The sequence below is a fragment of the Schistocerca serialis genome, chromosome 10 (assembly GCF_023864345.2).
Source record: "Schistocerca serialis cubense isolate TAMUIC-IGC-003099 chromosome 10, iqSchSeri2.2, whole genome shotgun sequence".
Lineage (NCBI taxonomy): Eukaryota > Metazoa > Arthropoda > Insecta > Orthoptera > Acrididae > Schistocerca > Schistocerca serialis.
The window spans coordinates 157271882-157295086 of NC_064647.1; the positions used below are offsets into that span (position 1 = coordinate 157271882).

The following is a 23205-nucleotide window of genomic DNA, read 5'->3' on the forward strand; positions in this document are numbered from 1 at the left end:
TGTCCTCCACCCTAGTGCTTTTAGGGTGGAGGTTTTAATGCAGAGTGGCTGGCTTCTCTTTTTTATTCTCATGGGCAGCCAGCCATGGTAATCTGTTCTCTTGTTTTGATCTCTTTTACATGTTTCTTGAATCTCTCTGTGGTTTTCTTGTCCGATTTTGTCCATTTTAGTGTTTGTTGCCCTTCTGTCATCTGTGGTTTCTTTCTTTCTTCCAGCTTTGTTTTGTGTGTCTCGTTTGTTTTACTCCCACCCTTGTGGAATTATTTTAATTGGAATGAGGGATCGATGACCTAGCAGTCCCCCCCCCCCCCGTTCAAACCAACCAACCACTGTCTTCAGACTGAAGAGTGATTTGAAGCAGCTCTTCAACTAATCTGTCCTCTGGCAGCCTCTTCACACTCCAGATACCTCCAGAAAAGACTTCTTAACATTTAAATTTATGTTAGATGTTAACAGATTCCTTTTTTTCCTCTTCACGATGGGTGACTGGAAGGTGTCGGTTGTGTTGTTAGTTGGCAAAGCTAACAAATGAGAATGTGAAATGAAGGTGATAACAGATTGATCTGTAGCATAGCACGAGGTGTACATTCGCCATTGGCAAAATTTTGTCCACATTTAATTTTCACTTGTCATAATAATAACCTGTTGACCCTGCTTTGTGCTTGTTTGTTATTTCTAATTTCATAAAAAATCTGTTGGAGCCATAATTTTGATGTAAATGTAATGCAGTTTTATTCATGGATAACTAAAACAGAGAAATATATGAGATGAGTATTTTGGTTCATATGGTGCACATCTACAATACATAATGTATTTCTTCCAGTGAAAAAATATAAATAAGATGCATGCTTAATGTGTTTTTTTTAACATTGGGGAAAAACTATGTGAGATGACACCTGACAGGATAAGGAACATTCAGCATATTTCAGTAGACAAGACACTCTCATTCTGTGCTGGAGGACAGAAGTAGTGAAACATTTGTTTTGTCTGTTCTTTGAAGCTTCTGGAGCATCACATCAAATTGAAAATGTGGTCAAAGCCAGAAGTCTCACACTCTTAGCAGTATGCAGTGCACAATACAAACTGCACAACAACAATTTGCACAACATACTGCTCCACAGATTTCATTGGAAACTTCTATTGACTTACCCGGATTACTTCTCTGCAATGCCACACTGTCCGGTCTATTTAAATAGTGGTCACCAGTCTTGCTTAGACATGCGAGACAGGTTTAAGCTTTGTACTACACCAAAGTCAGTACCAGTAATTGAAAACTGTAGCAGTCCAAAGACATTTAGTCAGAGACCTGAACACTGAATTGGAATTTACTAAGCTGCTGACCCTTTGTACACAGCCCCTGAGTAGATTTGAGCAACTTCTGCTGGTAATCTCCATAATGACAAGACAGGTAATAGGGATGGAGTGACACAAAAACATTCAAATTTCCACGAGGAAGAAGTGTAATTTATTGGCTTCGGTGAAAAACTTGCCAACTCCTCCTCGTTCATCAAAACACCAACTATTGAACTACCTTCTTGACATCACAACTGAGTTTGAGGACTTTGCATACTGAGTTTTTTGAGTACTCTATACCTACACATGGGAGACACCCTTGCCATTTCTCTCAGCTATCCATATACGAAGAAATAATTCGTTGATTGTTAAGTCTCCAGACACAGGAATGAGTAACACTGTAATAGGCACCTCTACTCCAGAGGGTTCACATCTCCCAACATCCAGGTGAACTATTCATTGACACCTTGTATTCATTGACACCTTGATTTTGCGAGCTCCAGACTGCTCCGTGAAACTGTTTTACATTCAGACCTTTCAGCCAGTCAGAGGTTGAACCAGAATGTAGGCATTTTCATTTGCCATAGCCTGTTCCCACTTAAAGTACTTCTGTAAAGTCTTGCTTTCTGGCAGGACTTTTAGAAGATTCTCTGCTGCAGACATTGCGAAGCATCAGCCAGTGTGGGGAAATTACTGCCCTTAAAATCCATGAGTCAGCTCTAATTAACACCCATTTAGGAGGATTAGGTAACGACTGGCCCATTATCTTCAGGCCGAACAGAAACTACTGCCCCCTAGTGGCAGGAAAGTAGTTGAGGTGGGTGAGAGAGAGAGAGAGAGAGAGAGAGAGAGAGAGAGAGAGAGAGAGAGAGAGAGAGAGTGTACACACAAGTGGACAGAAAATAATATGCTACAGTGGGGTGGAATACTATTATGTGGGAGCCACACATCCCTTTTTACTACTGTAGGCACCACTTCCAGAACTGCAGTTTGTGTGTACTGCAGAAATTATGCTTCCACATGAGGCATCATACAAAGACAACAACAGATAATAATAATGTTGAATAAGCAATAATGCTGCCTTCATAAGGAACACATGCAACACAGTGCTGTCTTCATGAGAAACAGTTCTGTCTTTTGACAGTGGAAATCAGTGTCTCAACTGCTGAGATGCAGTGTAGGCCAACAGAGTATTAACAAACTGGTTCTAGCTTAGAAACCATTCACTTCAAGACATAAGTCTGCTATAACTTGTAAGTTCATTACCCACTCAGTAAAAATAGGTAGTATTCTGTTGGGTATTGAGCATGTCGGAATCCAGGGAATTGAGGAAACTGATATAGCAGGTGTGGAAACGTGTCAGGGACACACTGCATCAATGTACTGTCTCTGCCGCTGTCTCCCGTATTGAGTCCAGTCACAACTTGTTGTCAGGAGAGTGGCAGGAAATGCTGGAGAATAAGGATTATTCAGTGAAACTAACTGTCTGGCTGTGGCGATCCTTATCCTGTTTGCATTTGTGGTGAAGTGACATCTATCTCCCTCTGTATGGCTCGATGTCCTGTGACCCATAGCTTTCTATCCAGCTGTAAATTAGAGATATGCATTTCAGTACACCACTTTTTAACTAAGTGCGTGTTATGTTCTCACAAGATGGCAGCAATAAATTCGAGTGGGTTTGTGTCTTCTATTTTACCTGACAATTGGGCAAATGTGGTTCACATTTTAAAATTTGGTGAATTTTTCACACTTCAGCCCAATCTAATAGCTGCGGGTTTCAGTGTGTTGCAGAATGGCTGACATTTCCATTTATAGTTCAGTGGTCAGCCAGTCACATGTGTGTGCTCTACTTTTTAACATCTGCTTCATTATACACTCTGTAAGCCATTTTTAAAGTTTTGTTCATTTAATCACAGACATATTACAGTACAAAAATATGGGCACTAAAGATTTCAATGTCCTGTTCCCAAACAATTCTGTAATCATCCAGAAATGTATAACACATTTTGCCCCATAGTTCAAAATCATCATACGTAAGCTTCAGTAAATGGTACTTTTAAACAAACAAAACAATAAAGTAGCCATCATTTGTCTTCCAGTAACCTCCATTGGCCATAGTACACTTTTTGCAACATTTATAAAGCTGCCAAGAAGTGTTGGCAAAGATTTTTTTGTCAGTTGTACCCAAGGTGGTTAGAGTAAAGAGAGATGGTGTTGTCTGTGCTGAGCATCATCATCAGTTGAAGCCCGTCCACCATCTCTCTTAAGGCCCTGTGGTAAACTTATCCTCATAGCATTAATGCTTTGAATTGACAGCCAGTTCAGAGTATGTACTTTGAAACAATATACTTTTGTGGATGAATACTCACGATCAGACAGTTGAAAACATAATTTTTTAATGCCAAATCTCACTTGTCGAGTATGGTGTACAGCGTGGCAAAAAGTCAAACGTTTTATTCCTGTTTGAAGTGGAAGTGAAGACTCACCAGGATGGTGGAGGCTGGCTTCACTTTTTCTGTGTAAGGGCACCTCGCTATATTCTAACCTCTTTTGTTGGAGCATTGATTTTACACACATTTGGATGTCTGATGCGTCTGCCTTTTGCAGGTTCTCCTGAAGCAAGGGAACAACATGGAGCGTACAGAGTAAGACTGGTGTGTCTCACTGATGTTTGAGAAAAGTTATGGGGTGCTGAGGCAAGAAGTACAGTTTGGTGATCAAATTTGCTTTACACAGTCCTGTACAATTCTGGTCGGAAATGTTCACTGTGTACCAACAACTGTGTGAGAATTTTCTTGATGCCGACAGTTTGATATCCAGGTCGGAATGAAGATGGGTAAAGTTTTCTTGATCATGAATATACTGAGGCTATGCTTCTCTGGATGTGGGAAAGCTGATGAACATAAGCGTGTCATTTGTCACTGGGGCTCCCTGCACTATGTCTAACACTTTATGGCGATGGTCTCTAGAGAAGGTGGGTCTATACTGCACGTTTCAATGAAAGCTACACGGGTTTCAAACTGCGCTGCCTTCTTCTTGTCGGTTGATCTGAGTAGCACAAATTGGGGACAGATTGTGGAATATTTCCAAAACAAAAATTTTCTTAGTGGCCTTGTTAGCCAGAGGACCATTTTTCTTTTTACTGTGCTTTTATTGTCTATATTTTTGTCAAGTGAAAATATAAGTGGAACACTATTGATGTATTTAAAAAAAATTACATTCTTTAATATTAAATGTCCTGTGACAACTGCTGATTCTAATAGTTCAATTTAAAGTAGTTGGCATTTGACAGTGAACAGAACAGGCTGGATTTCTTGCCAGCAACACAGCCTTGGGAGCTGTGCTAGAATTACTGGCTCTCACTGTGTTACCAGTTTCGTTGCACAAAGTGTTCTACATGCCAGTTTTCAAGTAGAACCTTTTGTGGGATCAAAAATTTCAGCTGTTTCAAGAAAAGACTTAATTATGAAGCTAGTTAAAATTAATAACAGGTCTGACATCCTTAGAGACCTATAGAGATTTATACTGTGAATTCCAGATTTTTGTGTGTTTTTTGTAGGAGGTAGATATTTTAAAGTGATGGTCTATTACCGCAGAGAGTGGAGCACTGTGGTGGATGCCTACAGACAGTACTTTGGACTTTAAATGTCAGAGGTGAACTAATCTAAATAAGACTATAAATGTTTAATGTAAGTAGTACAGAAACTTGTAGAATAATGTAAATAATGTTTGGATTAAAGGTATCATTGAGAGGCAGAAAAATGAGACTGTATTCAGTGTTACCTTTCAGACGAATACTTTTTCGTGCTATAGTACATGAGGGTGCACACACACACACACACACACACACACACACACACACACACACAGACTACATCTACAGAATGATCAGTCTCTGTACATGTGAAATTATTTCATTGTAACTTTAATAACACTTACAGTTATTTGTTAAAAATGTTTGTAGCCATTCTAAGTCCCTTTTTATGCGGAATTGATTGTGCTCCTTTTATTTCAAAATCCTGCAGCACATTTTCTGGTTGACTTGCAGGGTGACTGCATCTCTGACAAACTAATTAGATCACGTTTTCCTTTCAGATTATTTGACAACCAGAGAGGAAAGTGGAGCAAAACACTTCCCAGGTGAAAATCAAAGTCTGGTGACTTGGTGACTCCTTATGGAACTGTTCACCAAACCTATACATTGGCTTTGTCATGTTTTTGTTGTTGCGCTTCCATTCATGGACCCCACACACTTGTAACTGAGTGCTCCTCCAAAGTGAAGTCACACGTATCTGTCATTGTTCTTCACCAAGCACGGAAAGGCAAACAACAAACTTGTTAGCACACAGACTTTGTTATCCTCCATCAGGCAGTCATGTGGCAATCACATTACAATTCTTGGAGAAGAACTGTTGCCGTAACAGTGAGCAGAATGGGCTACGAGGAGACTGAAATCTTAAATGTCGTATCATCTTACACTGTTACATGCATTTGGTTCAGGTTTAAAGGGAGTTTCTGGCCACACTGCACAGTGTGCTGAATGAGTGTATGTAGGTGTACAGCAGTGGAGAGGGGAAAATTGGGAAGGATGTGCATGCTCACTCCCTCTAGCTTGAAAAAACGATTCATCTGAAAGCTAGCAAAGTTTTCAGTTTTGTTTGCATTCCAGTCAATGACACATTGCCTCTACTATTTGGAGAATTGTTACCTGTACTCCTAAATTGTTTACGTTGTTTAATATAATTTCAGGAGAAGTGTTTAATTTGATGATACCTTCTGTTGTCCTGTAGTACATTACTTTGTTTTTCAGAGCTTGAGCATTCTACAAGCAGGTGTGAAGCTGCCACATCCGGCACACGTCCCCACACACCTGCCGGCGTTCCCCGATCCACATGCGTACATAAGGACCCCGACTCACAAGCAGCCCGTGACAGAATACGAGGCTATTCGTGAGAAGGCAGCCACTCAAAAAAGGGATGTGGAGAGGGCTCTAACCCGTTTTGTTGCCAAGACGAGTGAGACGCACAGTCTCTTTGTCGGTGTGGAGGATGGACACGTTTTCCCTCTTATCGCGTGCAAACCTCATCATCCACCGTACCTCAAGGCTCTGCTGCCGAGTGACCAGGTGAGTACACAGCCTACCGAAGGCAATGTTATTGACTCCCCTCATTCTCTGTTCAGTATACAGATACATTTGATTTATTGTACAGTGATTACAGCACATTTATTAATGAAAAACATAATTTGGATAATTTTTATTTTTATTTTTATTTTTTGTTAGTGGTGGCTGGATTTTAATCAGACAAGCAGGTCGTCTTCAGATTTGAGTTGAGAAAAGTAAAAAAAGAAGTGCAACAATATAAAAACTATGTAAATGTAACATTATAAATAATAGTGACAATGGTGTAACAAATAATTTAAACATCATGAACTTACAAGTACCTGGTGCAGTTTGTCAGTAGTGATAAAAATTACATAAATACAGAGGATGCCATGGGGAAGTTTACATAGTCAGTCAGGTGATGTGTACATAAATCTGCGGGCAGTTCACTGATACAGTGTAAATGAGGTACTTTGATCATAAAATAAAAGGAATTGTTCACTATGTATAAAACTGCAACATGAACAATAAACAGTATGGACAAGAAGAGAATTGAAGCTTTTGAAATATGCTACTACAAAAGAATGCCAGAAATTAGATAGGTAGGTTGAATAACAAAGAAGAGACAGTGAATCGAACTGGAGAGAAAAGAAATTTATGGCACAACATGACTAAACTAAGGTATGAGTCGATAGAATCACCCTCAGGCATCCAGAAACAATCAGTTTGGTAATGGAGGAAATGGGTTAGTAAGGGGGGTGGGGGTTATGGGGAGTTTGGTGGATGGACGAAAATTGTAAAGGGAAACCAATGCTTGACTGCAATAAGCAGTGTCAAGTGGATTAAGTATGATCAGTGATGCAGAGCTGAAGAGATTATACAAGACACACTAATGTGGAGAGCCATCTCAAATCATTTTTCAGACTGAAGACCACAACAACATTCTGTTTGCCTGAAATCACGCCATCCATGGTTAATGATAGCACTGTCAAGTCCCAGTCACAAAAGGCACATGCTGGCATTGAGGACTGCAAAAGGTGCCCGGGGAGGGGGAGGGGGGGGGGGGGAGCAATATGGCAAATTTCTTTTTAGTTTTGATATACCCGTATTTTGATAAATTGAATGATTTTGATGCTGGCAGTATAGTGGAGGTAAAATAGAGGTATCCTGATGTATCAAATATTTGATACATAAAGAAAATTTATGGAGCTCTTTAATATACTAAACTTGTATATACAGCCACGAGTGAGAAACGTGGTAAGGAAGTTGGGCCATAAGCAAGAAGCATGACCCTACATCATGGTACTAAGTCCAGACCACACATGAACATGAGGAAATGGTAGATCATTTGGGACAAATGACAGCAACAAGAGTCAAACTTGTGGTTCTTGATATTCTTTTACTTCAGATACTTGTATTCCTCCATAGTGCTCACAGATGTCAGTTATAATTCCCAAAAGATTTAAACAACCCACATACCATCAAGTCAAATAAAAGAACATCTAATATTGATAACAGTATGATAAGTGTTTTATTATTGTGGACAGTGATTCGATAGATCCTTCTGATAATGAGACTGTTGGTAGTGTTATTGTGTTTCCTGTATGAAAACATTCAAGAAGATTAATCATTATTGGTGACACTGATGATGAAGACAGTATCAATCATCAGTTGTTCAAGCAGTAGATTTGAAAAGAAGATAATAACAAGACAAAAATTGTATATGTTGACACCTGGCATAAAGGCACCAATTTTAGAGTGATTAGGCATAGGTGCAAGAGAGTTAGACTTTGTTTATGATGTTTGGTAGTATGTTCTGGGTGATCAGTGAAAATACATGAAAGAAGAAAGAGAATTGATGAGACATGAGTCCCTATAATTGTAACAAAATTAAAGTAATCTTTAAACTATACATAACAATGGTTTAGGTTTTTACATTTTGCAAAAAACAATATGACCAACATAATGGATAAATTATGTAAAGGCACACCTTTAATAAACTATTTTAATTTAAAAAATTCAAAGAAGTAAATGTAATGGAAGAGAGCATCATGATTGATGAGTCATTAATGAAATTGAAGGGACACATGTATTATAAACAGTTTAATCCCTCGAAGAGGGCAAGGTTTGGGATAAAATTTCATAAACTGTGGGGGTTAGCATCAGGCTATTGCAATAATTTTAAAATAAATTCAGGAAAAAATAAAAGACATCTTGATTACAATGCATCTGAAACCGTTTTGTTGGCAGTATGAAAGTCAGTACTAAATAAGAGATAAAGGACGTACTTTCTATTTGGATAATTGGAATTCTTCACCAAACCTGTTCGTAACTTTAGTTGAAAATGAAACATATGTTGTTGGGACAGTTAATTTTAATAGAAAAAAATTTGCCGGGAGATTTTGTTCAAGCTAAATTTAAAAAAAGGAGGAATACATAATGAGAAGCTGCAACTGCGTACTGGTACTGATAGCATGAAAGTGTAGAAATGACAGGAAAAAATGGAAGTCAGTGGAACCCTTACTTTCCAAGCAAAATGTATTGTTGATCACAATAAGGGAATGATTAGTATTGACCACCCAGATCATATAGATTCCCTGCTATGAGGAAATACTTGGGAAAGGCTATCGAAAACTCTGTTGTTATGTATTTGATAACAATGCTGAAAAGAAACAGAATTACGCTGAGTATAGATTTCAAATAGCAGAAGCATATACAGTCATCATACATCCTACATTGATTTCTGGTGTTAGTTGTTATGTTAAGTTACCCATGTTCTATGGGTATAGCGCCAACTACCATTCCTCATTCAAAGTCTGTTAATTCCCATCATGTGGCCATAACCACATCGAAAATCTTTTCACCTGAATCACTTGAGAACAAATTAAGCTCCGCCAATGCACTGTTCCTTTATACATTGCGTACACGATACTACCGCCATCTGCATATGCGCGTATCGCTGTCCCATGACTTTTGTCATCTCAATGTGTATCAACATGTTGTTGCCATCTCCAACAGGGGGAGCTGATCACTAGGTACTCCAAGCATCTTGATGGATAGAATTCTCTGCTCTGCTTATGTGCAATTATTTTAAGAATTTTTATTTTACTTTTCTTTTAATTTTTCGGAAGCATATTTTTCTGTATGGCTTGGTGAACTTAGAATGCATAGTTACTTCAGACTTTTGCTTATCATCTCACAAGCAATTTTTTTGGTGTAGTTAATAGGGTATTAAGGAACTCTGGGCAGGTAGAAAGTGTGTTGGGGCTAATTTTATATATCCAGTTATAGTGGGCATTTATTGGTTGAGGTACTTAGCCATTAGGTTTATGTGTGAGCTGTATTTCACTGAAAGTAGATGAGATCCTTATCAGCGTGCATGCAGGAGAATCTGAGGTAGCACAACATAACTTGTCCAGAACGTTGTTCATATGTTGGCAGTAAGTATCTACGAATGATTCGTAAAAAGTGTGTACTTATTTGTTGTCACACCAAGATATTTAGTACATGTTTCAATCATTTATTTCTTAATCGAACAGTGAAAAATCCAGGATGGAATGTAACAATATTATGAAAAGGATAGTCACTACTCACCATACAGCAGAGATGCTGAGTCAAAGGTAGGCACAGCAAAAAGACTGTTTCAAAATAAGTTTTTGGCCCACAAGGCCTTTGTTGAAAAAGGCTCACACACACACACACACACACACACACACACACACACACACACACACACACATGACCACAGTCTGTGGCAGCTGAAGCCAGGCTACCCTGACTAGTCTGGCTTCAGCTGCCAGGCTACCCTGACTAGTCTGGCTTCAGCTGCCAGAGACTGTGGTCATGTGTGTGTGGGTTGGGTTTTTGTATATATATGTGTGTGTGTGTGTTTTTTTGATGAAGGTGGTGTTGGCCAAAAGCTTATTCTGTGACAGTCTTTCAGTTGTGCCTATCTGCAACTCAGCATGTTCGTTATTTCTTAATCAGCATCTTATTTATTTCAGTGTGACTGGAAGAGTGAGCAACCACAAGGGAAAAACTCTTGAAACATTCAGATTTAGACTGTCTTGTTTGTAAAGTAAAGCATATACAATTTATAAAACTTGTGGTGTCTGTGGGAGGGCAATTGTGGCCGAATATTGGTAACTTTAACTACTATTGAAGTTGGTCAGTTGGCACCTGCACCTTGAATCTGTAACAACTCTGTGATTGTATGTATGAACTGTAAACTTGTTTTTTTTTTTTTTCAAAACATGTGCAGAGAGTGTTTAAGTGGAAATACAGACCACAATAAATTTCTGTAATACATTTCTGTTTTATTCCAAATAAACTTTCCAAATCTATGCTGGGTAAGCTACTAAGTAAGAATAAGCGTACTAAGTGAGAACTACTAGGTAACGTGTTATCTACTGCAGGAATATTCAGTAATTGGTTGAACCATTCAAGGCAAGGGCATCCTTGTGGGGTTTTAACGCAAAGTAACTGCCTTTGCATAACTGCTGTGCAATAGATGTAGTGTGAGTGACCGGGCATGCTCCTATGCGTCTTGCTTTGAATATATACAGTTCCAACTATTTATATAAATATTTTTGATAGGAGGTTGCAGAATGCTGCCTAATATTTTACATTACAGGAAGGTTCTTATCATGTCATTTTCACTGGAACCGTGTTCTTTTGGATAAGTGTCAAGCATATGTCAAATCTGTTTTGCAAGTAATACCATCCCGCTAAGTCATTAATATATAACATGAATATGGCCTTGTCATATTTCCTTGAGACACACTTGAAACATAGCACTCCATCAGAGGCTATAAAAACTCAGATAGCAGTTTCAAATTTAAACAAACTCATCAAACTGACATGTTTGTAGGTATCCATACTATGATCAGGTTGTGACATCATCAGACTGCTGCCTAAGATTGTGGAGGTGCACCAACATGTATTATGGGAACTAATGGCGGGGAAGATTTTATTTATTTATTTTTATTCATCCAAGGATCGTTTCACAATGGTGCAGGAATTGTAATGGTAATACAATGAAAATAAATAGGGCAAATTATACAAACACACAGAATACATAAATATGCTTTATAAGGATAGGACAGGTGGTCAGTCATGGCTTCGATGAAGGGAGCAGCCTGGGATTTGCCTGAAGTGATTTAGGAAAATCATGGAAAATGTAAACCAGGGCAGCTGGACAGAGCACACTCCATCCTCGAGAACATGAGTCAGTGTCTCAACAGCTGTACTGCCTCACATGGTTGGTTCCTATCATACTATGTTCTTCGATGTACACAAAACTTGCTTAAAAACCTACTAATATAAAACATAGCTTTCTTCTTCATTACTGCACACAGTAATGACACTCACTTTGGTGACTCCTGCTGCTATGCCCAGTGCACAAACTCCTGTCTGTTCAGAAAATTGATTCCAGGCCAGAAAACATTCAACTGTGCTCCTTGTGTGTCTTCGTGTCCTTCCTTGAATCCACCTGAAAAACTGAGTCAGCATCTCCCTGTGATGAGTGAGATGTGTAACTAAGGAGACAAGATATTACTAACATACACTTTACATCTTAACACATGATTTTCTTGTCAAAGTGATAAACTGTGATCATGTATTGAAATGCGACAGATTGTTTTAGTTATCCCCTTTAATTATTAACTGCTACTCTGAATCCTCGAAGCAATCTTAATTGTGTAGTGTATTTTTCTACGAAGAACGTTTTACCTGCCTTTTTAAACAGATGTATTTCAGTAAAGATTTTCATTTTTTTGGCAAATGTGACTCCAAACTGCTCATGTTGCTTGGTTATGTAGAGAACTATTAGTGAAACGCTTGATAATATTTTCCCTGACATGCGGCACAGATTGGTAGATATGCTCAACTGGTGCAGTAGGGATGCCCAAGCCCACAACTTTTCTTATTTAAATCCTTATTTTCGTCTGTTGAAGTTGTTTTTGTGCTTTTGGATTTATATAGCGTCTCTATACATTCCAGCACAGTAATGATTGGACCTTGATAAAATCATAGTATCGGAGAAACAAATTTGGTGGTTTCTGGTCCCAGTACATGATCTGCTACTGCCAAATTATCTGTGTTTACCATACAGCAATTGCTCTTGTAGTACTTAAGTGAGGAGTTAATGGTAATTTTTGTATTTCTTATGTAAACTTGGCTGCATGTGTGGTGGGTTTAAATTCCTCACTATGCGGTTGTAGGTTCTTTGGAGTGATCAAATATTCATGCAACTTTCTTGTCGTCTTAAACTCTGTGTCAGTACCGTCTCTTCTTAGTATTATGATTTATGACTATTGCATGAATGATAGGAAAATTTTCCTTTTAACTGGTACTTTTTCACTTGAAACTTCAGATCATTTAGGATGTAGTGCCCTGATTATGTCTCTGACAGAATGTTTGTGTTTTTTGAAAATAGTTCTTAAATGCTCAAACCTGTCATCCAAATACTGTGGTTCACAATTGCTTTTAGCGTGGTCAGTTTACCCTATACACGACACAATGAGCAGTCAGTAGGAACAAGAGTTTGAAAATACTGCTAAGCATGCAGACAGTGTCCTCAAGATGAGCTCAATATTGATACATTCTTATTCCATTCCCTTGCTTTCTCTCATTACCAGCCCTCATCCTCCCTCCCTTCATTTCCTCCCTCACCCACTCCAGCCAATATGAGCCCCCATCCCAATCTAGCTTTAGTGCCTGGAAGCTTAGCATTATTTTCTGTCTTGTGTATGCACCTATTGACCACTTTATTGTGTAGTGAGTGGTTACCTTGGCTACTTCTTGTGCCTGAATTCCACCCAGTATTTTCCGTTATTAAATTGGTATTGTAAGTAAACATATTTTCTTTAGTAAGAACTGGTGAGATCTGTAGTGAATGCTTTTTAAAAAATCAAGCTATACTTTATCCGTGACATTTATGAAATCATCATCATTTTCAAAATCTATATAAATTAGCATTGAGTGGATCAGTAAATTTGAACTCAAAATATGTTTTCAATTGTGTTACAAACAGATGAATGATGTTCGTGAGTCAGCTATGTTGTCCTTTGTAGTTGGGTGTGCAGTATGACCTCTTCCAGTTGCTCAGAACAGCTTGATGTGTAAGGGATCAGTAGAAAATTATAACTGAATGTATGAAGCCTGTTTTACATGAATGACTTTCTGATCACTGTAGTTGTGAATACGTGCCCTGTGCCAGTGTGTAAAAAAAGCCACCAACCATGTTGCGTGGGTTGGTCAGTCGGAATGTCAATGATCAGTTGGCTATGTCAGGTTTAGAATTCTAAAATCCTGAATATGCTGCAGACTGCACATACAGAGAAACAGGTGACTGTAGCACTGTCTGCTAACATTGGACTTTAAACTATTTACAATGTGCTCACTCCTGTTGTAATATTGATTTTGTGCTTTTCTGTCTTGTTAATCTTATTCTCATGAGGCAATTAGTGGTATCGACAAGGGGACATCAAATTGATTCTGTATTTTTAGATTTCCCTAAGGCTTTTGACACTGTTCCTTACAAGTGACTTCTAATTAAATTGTGTTCTTATGAAGTATCATCTCAGTTGTGTGACTAGATTCGTGATTCCTGTCAGGAAGATCACAGTTTGTAATAATTGACGCAAAGTTGTCGAGTAAAACAGGAATAATATTTGGCATTCCCCAAGGAAGTCCTATAGGCCCTTTGTTCCTGATCTACATAAATAATTTAGGAGACAATCTGAGCTGCCTCTTAGATTGTTTACAGATAGACACCATCCTTTACCACTGTGTTAAGTCATCAAATGTTTAAAAAAACTGCAAAATGATGTAGACAAGATACCTGTATGGAGCAAAAAGTATCAATTGACTCTAAATCATGAAAAGTGTGAAGTCATCCACATGACCACTAAAAGGAATGTGCTAAATTTCAGCTGCACAATAAATCACACAAATCTAAAGACTGTAAACTCAACTAAAAAAATGGATATTCAAAAAGAAATATCAGGTTTCAAACATTTGTTGTTCTTGTAGTGATCTTTAGTCCAAAGACTGGTTTGATGCATCTCTCCATGCTCTGTCATGTGCAGCCTCTTCCTCTCTGAGTAACTACTACAACCTACATCCTTCTGAATCTGCCTACTGTATTCATCTCTTGGTCCCCATCTGTGATTTTTACCCTCCACACTTCCTTACAGTACTAAATTGGTGATCACTTGATGCCTCAGGATGTGCCCTACCAACCGATCCCTTCTTCTAGTCAAGTTGTGCCACAAATTCCTCTTCTCCCCAATTCTGTTCAGTACCTCCTCATTGCATCTAATCTGCAGCATTCGTCTGTAGCACCATATTTCAAAAGCTTCTATTCTCTTCTTGTCTAAACTAGTTATCGCCCATGTTTCACTTCCATACATGGCTACACTCCATAAAAATACTTTCAGAAAAGACTTCCTGACACTTAAATCTATACTCAAAGTTAGCAAATTTATCTTCTTCAGAAGTGGTTTTCTTACTATTGCCAGTCTACATTTTATATCCTCCCTACTTCGACTGTCATCAGTTATTTTGCTCCCTAAATAACAAAACTCCTTTACTACTTTAAGTGTCTCATTTCCTAATCTAATTCCCTCAGCATCACCTTAATTAATTTCACTACATTCGATTACCCTTGTTTTGCTATTGTTGATGTACAGTTTATCTCCTATTTTTAAGACACTGTCCATCCCGTTCATCTTCTCTTCAAAGTCCTTTGCTGCATCCTACAGAATTACAGTCTCATTAGCAAACCTCAAAGTTTTTATTTCTCCTCCCTGCATTTTAATTCCTATTCCAAATTTTTCTTTTGTTTCCTGTACTTCTTACTCAGTATACAGATTGAATAGTATCACAGATAAGCTACAAAGCTGTCTCACTTGTTTTCAACCATTGCTTCCCTTATCTGCTACTCGACTCTTGTAACTGCCATCTGGTTTCCGTACAAATTGTAAATAGTCTTTCGCTCCCTGTATTTTACCCTTGCCACATTTAGAATTTGAAAGAGATTATTCCGGATAACATTTTCAAAAGCTTTCTCTAAGTCTACAAATACAATAAACATTGGTTTGCCTTTCCTTAACCCATCCTCTATGAAGAGTCGTAGGGTTAATATTGCCTCTGGAATCCAAACTGACCTGCCCCGAAGTCGGCTTCTACCAGTTTTCCCATTTGCCTGTAAAGAATTCGTGTCAGTATTTTGCAACCATGACTTGTTAAACTGATAGTCCCATAATTGTCACACCTTTGAGCACTTGATTTCTTTTGAATTGGTATTATTACATTCTTTTTGAAGTCTGAGGGTATTTCACCTGTTTCATTCATCTTGCTCACCAGATGGAAGAGTTTTGCCATGGCTGACTCTCCCAAGACTATCAGTAGTGCTATCGGAATGTTGTCTACTCCCGTGGTCTTTTTTCTACTCAGGTCTTTCAATGCACTGTCAAATTCTTCACACAGTATAATATCTCCCTTCTCATCTTCATCTACATCCTCTCCCATTTCCATAATACTGCCCTCAAGTACATCTCCCTTGTATAGACCCCATATGTACTCCTTCCATCTTTCTGCTTTCCCTTCTTTACTTAGGACTGATTTTCCGTCTGAGCTCTTGATATTCAGGCAGATTGTTTTCTTACCTCCAAAGATCTCTTTAATTTTCCTGCAGGCAGCATTAATTTTACCCCTAGTGGTATATGCTTCTACATCCTTACATTTGTCTGCTACCCATTGCTGCTTAGCCATTTTGCACTTCCTATTGATCTCATTTATGAGACATTTGTACTCCCTTTTGCCTGCTTAATTTACTGTATTTCTCATTTTATCAATCAAATTCAATATCTCTTGTGTTACCCAAGGATTTCTACTCGCACTCGTCTTTTAACCTACTTGATCCTCTGCTGCCTTCAGTATTTCATCTCTGAGAGCTACCCATTCATCTTCTACTGTGTCCCTTTTCCCTGTACTTGTCAGTCATTCCCTAATGCTCCCCCTGAAAGTCTCTACAACCTCTGGTTCTTTCAGTTTTTCCAGGTCCCATCTCCTTAAGTTCCTACCATTTGCACTTTCTTCAGTTTTAATCTACAGTTCTTAACCAATAAATTGTGCTCAGAGGCCACATCTGCCCCTGGAAATGTCTTACAATTTAGAACCTAGTTCCTAAATTTCTTTCTAACCATTATATAATCAATGTGAAACCTTCCAGTGTCTCCAGGTCTCTTCCACGTATACAAACTTCTTTCATGATTTTTAAACCAAGTGTTAGCTATAATTAAATTATGGTTTGTGCAAAATTTTGTCAGGCGGCTTCCTCTCTCATTCCCTTCCCCCAGTCCCTATTATATTGATTTACGACTTTTCCTTCTCTTCCTTTTCCTACTATTGAATTCCAGTCCCCCATGGCTATTAAATTTTCATCTCCCTTAACTGTTTGAATAATTTCTTTTATTTCATTATACATTTCTTCAATCTCTTCTTCAGCTGCAGACCTAGTTGGTATATAAACTTGTACTTCTGTGGTAGGTGTGGGCTACTATAATGCATGCACTATGCTATTCGTAGTAACTTATCTGTGTTCCTTTTTTTTTTTTATTCATTATTAAAGGTGCTCCTGCATTACCCTTCTTTGATTTTGTATTTATAACCTTGTATTCACCTGACCAGAAATCCTTTTCCTCCTGCCATCGAACTTCACTAATAGCCACTTCATCCCACAGCTATCCAGTTTCCTTTTTAAATTTTTTAATCTATCTGCCCTATTAAGGGATCTCGCATTTCACGCTCCGGTCCATAGAACACCAGTTTTGTTTCTCCCAATAACTATGTCCTCCTGAGTAGACCCAGCCCAGAGATCATTTGGAATATTTTACACAAGAGGACATCACTATCATGTAACCATACAGGAGAGCTGTGTGCCCTCGGAAAAAATTACAGCTGTAGTTTCTCCTTGCTTTCAACTGTTCACAGTACCAGCACAGCAAAGCCATTTTGGTTGATGTTACAAGGCCAGTTCAGTCAATGATCCAGACTATTGCCCCTGCAACTACTGAAAAGGCTGCTGTCCCTCTTCAGAAACCGCACGTTTGTCTGCTCTTTCAGCAGATATCCCTCTGTTGTGGTTGCACCTACAGCTAACTGTATCACTGAGGCACGCAAACCTACCCACCAACAGCAAGGTCCATGCTTCATGGGAAGGATTCAGACATTTATTACTTTCAAACTACAAAAGATACAAACACAATTCCAACGTTCCTGGAAAGAATTTTTATGCATTCAATTTGAAAACCATGTGCCACATGCCAAATATCAAAACAGTGGCTCATTTCCTGCCACACACGGAGAAGCCGGTCTCTCGTTATCGAATTCACAGTTTCAACAATGCGATGTCACGGACTTTCAAAAGTGTCAGACATAGGAGGAATAAAAATGTGGTCTTTTACTTAACCCCACAGATAAAAGTCACAAGGTGCGAGATCTGGAGGACTGGGAGACCACTGGTGATGAAGTTCATTTTCTGTTCCTCTTCTTCTAATCCAGCGTCCTGGAATGGTGTCATTCAGGTGACATCAGTCTCCAGACCTCACGCCTTGTGACTTTTATCTGTGGGATTACGTAAAAGATCGTGTTTTTATCCCCCCTATGCCTGACACTCTTCAAAGGCCGTGAGATCGCATTGTTGAAACTCTGAATTCGATAATGAGAGACCAGCTGCTCCATGTGTGGCAGGAAATGAGCTACCTTATTGATATTTGTTTTGTAACACATAGTGTTCACATTGAATGCATAAAAATTTGAGCTTTTCTCTTTCCAGGAACTTTGGAATTGTTTTTCTATCTTTTATAGTTTGGAAACAATTAATGTTTGAAAAGTGTTCCATCTTTTTGAGTAGTCTTGTACTTATAGGTTACAATTATGAATAACTTAAATTGGAGTGATCACGTGGATAATTTGTGGAGAAAGCAAACCAAAGATTGCAATTCATTTGCAGAACACTCAGAAAATGTAACAGGTCTACTAAAGAGACTGCTTACACTACACTTGTCTGCCCCCTTCTGGAATACTGCAGCATAGTGTGGGATCCACATGAGGACATCAAAAAAGTTCAAAGAAGGGCAGGTCCTTTTATATTATTGTGAAACAAGTAAGAGAGTGCCTCAGATATTATACCTGAAATGGGGTGGTGGTCATTAAAACAGAGGCATTTTTCACTGTGGCAGGACCTTCTCACCAACTTTATCCTCGAAGTGTGAAAATATTTTGTTGGATCCCAGATACATAGGGAGAAATGGTCATAATAAAATAAGAGAAATCAGAGCTCACACAGAAAGATTGTAGTGTTCTTTTTCTGACGTGCTGCTAAAGACTGAAATGGTAGACAAGTAGCTTAAAGGTGGTTTGATGAACCCTCTGCCAAGCACTTAATTGGAAATTGCAGAGTAATCATGTAGCTGTAGCTTTTTACATTATTGTTTGCTTTGTTTTTCTTACATACTGAGAAAGTTGCGTAAGGACTTGATATTTATAAAAACTTTACAACTTTTACCTGGACGTCAAAAAAAGAAAAATTGTTCTTTCCAGGCATTTGGATTTGAAAGATGCCACAATAGACAAATTATGATGTGCAAATGAGATGACATATTTAAATAAACGCAAATGACACTAGAAAAACATGAAGCATGAGAATTAAAGGATCCAGTAGGTAATTCAGATGAAAGATGGGTTTTTCACATTACGCTGTGAAGAAATGTTGTCACATTGATAGTGTACAGTGCGTCTGCAAAGTCTCTCCACAGCGGCGAGCTCCACGTGTCTCGCCTTGTGGAGCGCATAAGGTAGACAGCATATTCATATTGTGTATAAGCTAGGGACAGGGATTCACTGCTAGTGGCTGCAGTTATGTTCGGAAATTGGACTCGACATTATTACAGTTAAAAGAATGAAATTAATCAATTATATAAATTACAGTTAAATACACTGTACTCACCAATATCACAGTAGGTGCTGGGAATGTTTTCCTCTTTCTTGAAGCCATATTTCAACACATTTGCATTTATTTGTGAATACTGTACCGATGTTTCATGTGTAATCAATTGCAGATAATCAGTTATCGTCGTCATCAGTTCATCTACTGTCTTCGGGTTTCTGTGATACACAAATGTTTTCTCCATATCCCAAAGGAAATAGTTGGCAGAGAGAGATCTGGTGAGTGTAGGGGCCAGAGAACTTTCGTAATTACTCTGTTTCCAAACATTTCATTTAAAAATCATAGAGACTGGTGTGTCATATGAGAAGCAACATTGTTTTGTTGGAAACATGAATGACTGATCTCATTTTCATTCAGCAGGGTAATAAATGGATGAATTATCTGCGAAGAATAGACATTGGAAGTGATGATAGTATCAAAAAAGATCAGTCCTATAATTTGTTCACATTATGGTAACCCTATTCAACTTTTCTCTGCATGCAATGGCATTTCTCATAAGGTGTGTGGATGTTCTGATGGCCAAATTAGTTGATTTTGGGAATTAATGGAGCCAGATAGGTAAAACCAAGGTTCATCAATGAAAAAGGTTTGATCTAAAACACCAGCTCTATGTTCGTTAACAAATTGCTGAACCCATTCACAATACGCTATTTGTTTTGCATAGTCCATACAATGTAGTTGTTGCACAGCAGTAATTTGATATGGATACATCCTCAGTGCTTTGTTTACGGCCTTTTGTGTTGTCGTATGAGATTTTAGCCTCTTGCAATAAGCTCCTTGCCGATTTTGTTGGACTCCGCAACAAAATATCAGAAATGTCATCAAGCTTCTGTTCTGTTAAAATTGTGCGCCTACAAGTTCGTGGTGCATCATGAAATGAACCTTTTGGATGGAATCTGAGAATTAAATCACATACATTGCCACAATGTGGACGCCTCGAAACTGGAAAACGCAATCTAAATTGCCGCCTCACATGCTCCTCAACGTTTCCTACTGCACGAAAATCTCTTCCACTAAAAGCATTCTGTCTGAAATAGTAAGCATTCTCTCTACATTCAGCTTATGCAAGAACTAGACAATAACACAACTGACAGCCGCAACACTTGTGCGCCACTACTGCCCCCACCCTGTGTACGCGAGACTTGAATATGCTGCCAACTTTACACACACCGCAAAGCGAGATGTGTGTGGAGAGACTTTGCAGGCGAATGGTACTTGAAGCATTGTCAAACAAATGTGCCACTCACTGTTTTGTAGTGTTATGCACAGCGTTGAAATGTAGACATAAAGTCCGTGACAGTGCTTCATTTGTAAGAATTATGGTGTGTATTCTGTTACTACTGGCTCCCTCAAATTCTTGGTTGTAAACACAACAGTACTGACACGACGGTCAGGTTTTCAGTTTGCTTTGCTGTGTTATAGGTAATGTAGTTCGAAATGTTGTATAATACCTCTTGTTGACAATGTAGTAATGAGGCGTGAATAAATTGTGACAGTAAAGTCATTGATGAAATACTGTTTGACAAACCCCACACAATTTTGCAGGTGTTTGAATTCGACGAGGAACTGTCGAGCCCTCCTCAGCGACCGCCACGGCAACGCCGCGAAGCTGACGGGGAGGAGGAAGGTGACGAGGAAACTCGCGAGGGTGACGATGCGGCGCGTGCTGGCGACGCGGACACAATCGACAACCCTTACCTGAGACCCGTGAAGCTGCCCCGCCGCAAGAAGCCTGCGGCGTCGACACCGGCGCCTGCGAAAGCGTGACGAGCTGTCAGGAGAGGGAAAGGGAAAGGTGCTGAACCCACCCCGTAGGACAGAACGATACCAGGGGGCACCCTTTCGCTGTTGGTGTAACAGTGGACATTTGTCTGTCTGTACTCAGTGATGATCTATTCTTGTGCAGGTGTAATCCACTTTCAGTAAGGCACTGTATGAAGAGGTGAACTAAATGTGCTGTGTTGTAAATTCTAGACTGTATTGTGGACAGTGAAATAAAGGTAATTCGACTGATTATGGAGGACACAGAACATGGCAGTTTGAATGCCATTGTCTTAACAGGACATAACTTCTTGTCAGAAGTCAAAAGACTTTCCTTATCTTAGTGTTAAGGACGATTTGCATTATGTTACTTTTTGTAAATAAAGTAAGTTTTTGATATGTGAGGTAAAGTGTTTGGCATGCTGTTACTACTTCCATTCGTACTTCATAGATCTTACTGTAACAAAGAATTTTCGTTGTTTTGGAATAAGTGAAGGCTGTCAAACTATTTTTGTATGTTACATTAACAAGCCTTATTCTGAGCTTAGAAAAGCTACAAATGAAGACAAAGTGATTGTTAAAGCTGCTGCTTCTTTCTTTAGTTACAGTAACTAGCTATTGGTTACCTACTACTGCTTGCTTGACAAATAGCATGTGGCGTTAACTTTCTTAAAAGAAGTAATTTTCCTGCGTAGACTTTTTAACATTTTAAAATAAAAACTTTATTCCACTATTAACGATTTGCCAGTTTTGACCCCTTGGCTTTATCAAGCTAGAAAATGTGCAAGGGGAAGAAATTATCTAATAGACAGTAATTAAATGAAGTGTTTATTTTTAAAAAAAAGCCTAAACAAGAAACTGACCTTTTTAAAGAAATTTATAGCAACTGCATACCCATCATGAAAAAGACACTGATAACTGAAAAAGCAGAACAGTTATCTAGATGTTGTACAAATAGATAGCCCTATTTGTTATGTATCATGTAGAAAATTTCAGTCCTATTGTCACATTTAAAAATTAGCTAATTATTATAATATTTTCTTTTCAGTTGGAAGGGATCCCCAATTTTTTCCCTTAATGTTTATAATGTAAATTTATTGAAGTAGGAAATTTAAATTAGGGTAAATGTATTTAACTAATGGCAACGGCCTTGCCACAGTGGGTACGCCGGTTCCCGTTAGATCACCGAAGTTAAGCACTGTCGGCCGTGGTCGGCACTTGGATGGGTGACCATCCGGGCCCCCATGCGTTGTTGCCATTTTTGGGGGTGCACTCAGCCTCATGATGCCAATTGAAGAGCTACTTGACCGAATAGTAGCGGCTTTGGTCAAGAATAACATCTTACGACCGGGAGAGCGGTGCACTGACCCCACGCCCCTCCTATCCGCATCCTCCACCGAGGATGACACGGCGGTCGGATGGTCCCGGTAGGCCGCTCGTGGCCTGAAGATGGAGTGAGTATTTAACTCACAATCAGAAGTCTAGGGTCCTGGGTTCAAATCCAGGTACTATTTAAAAAGCGAGTGAAAGTAATGACAAACATAAGGGGACACCCTAATAATGCAAATGGCCTTGGCAGAGGAGCGGACAATGGGCTGGGCAGCCTCTTGCTCCAGGGGTGGGAAATTGCCCTTAAAAGGCACAAGAATCGACAGTGATAAGTGGCATGAGGATGCAGAAGGCAATGAAAACATTTGCATTAAAGATACTCAATGTGTACCGTTTGTACAGTTCAGCTAAAGAATTGTTCTCATTGAAACTGACAACAAACCAATGCCAACAACAATAGTTCATGTTTATGTGCCTGTGTGGTCATTTAACGGGTATCACCATGTTAATGGAAAGAACAGAAGATGGTGTTACAGGAGACTATGGCCTCAGCAGTAGTAATGAGAGGAGGTAGACTAACCGATTCTTCATGAAACTTCAGTTGGTAATAGTAAGTACTCTACTCTAAAATTGGAAGAGGAGGTGGTGTACTTTGAAAAGGCATGAAGACATGGGAAGATTTCAGCTGGATTAATCATGATCAGAC

At 38.9% G+C, this 23205-nt stretch overlaps 1 protein-coding gene and 1 pseudogene across 1 annotated transcript in view; both read left to right on the forward strand.

Annotated features, from left to right (window-relative positions):
- LOC126425204 (transcription initiation factor TFIID subunit 8-like) overlaps positions 1-21574 on the forward strand; it is a 46656-nt gene extending 25082 nt beyond the window's left edge. Inside the window, exons 3-4 of the mRNA XM_050088159.1 lie at positions 6104-6418; positions 20955-21574. Of these exons, the coding sequence (XP_049944116.1) occupies positions 6104-6418; positions 20955-21176 (537 nt within the window). The 3' untranslated portion in view covers positions 21177-21574. The remainder of the gene's footprint in view (positions 1-6103; positions 6419-20954) is intronic.
- A 736-nt stretch (positions 21575-22310) lies between these two features.
- On the forward strand, positions 22311-22428 carry LOC126425647 (5S ribosomal RNA; annotated as a pseudogene).
- The last annotated feature ends 777 nt before the right edge of the window (positions 22429-23205 follow it).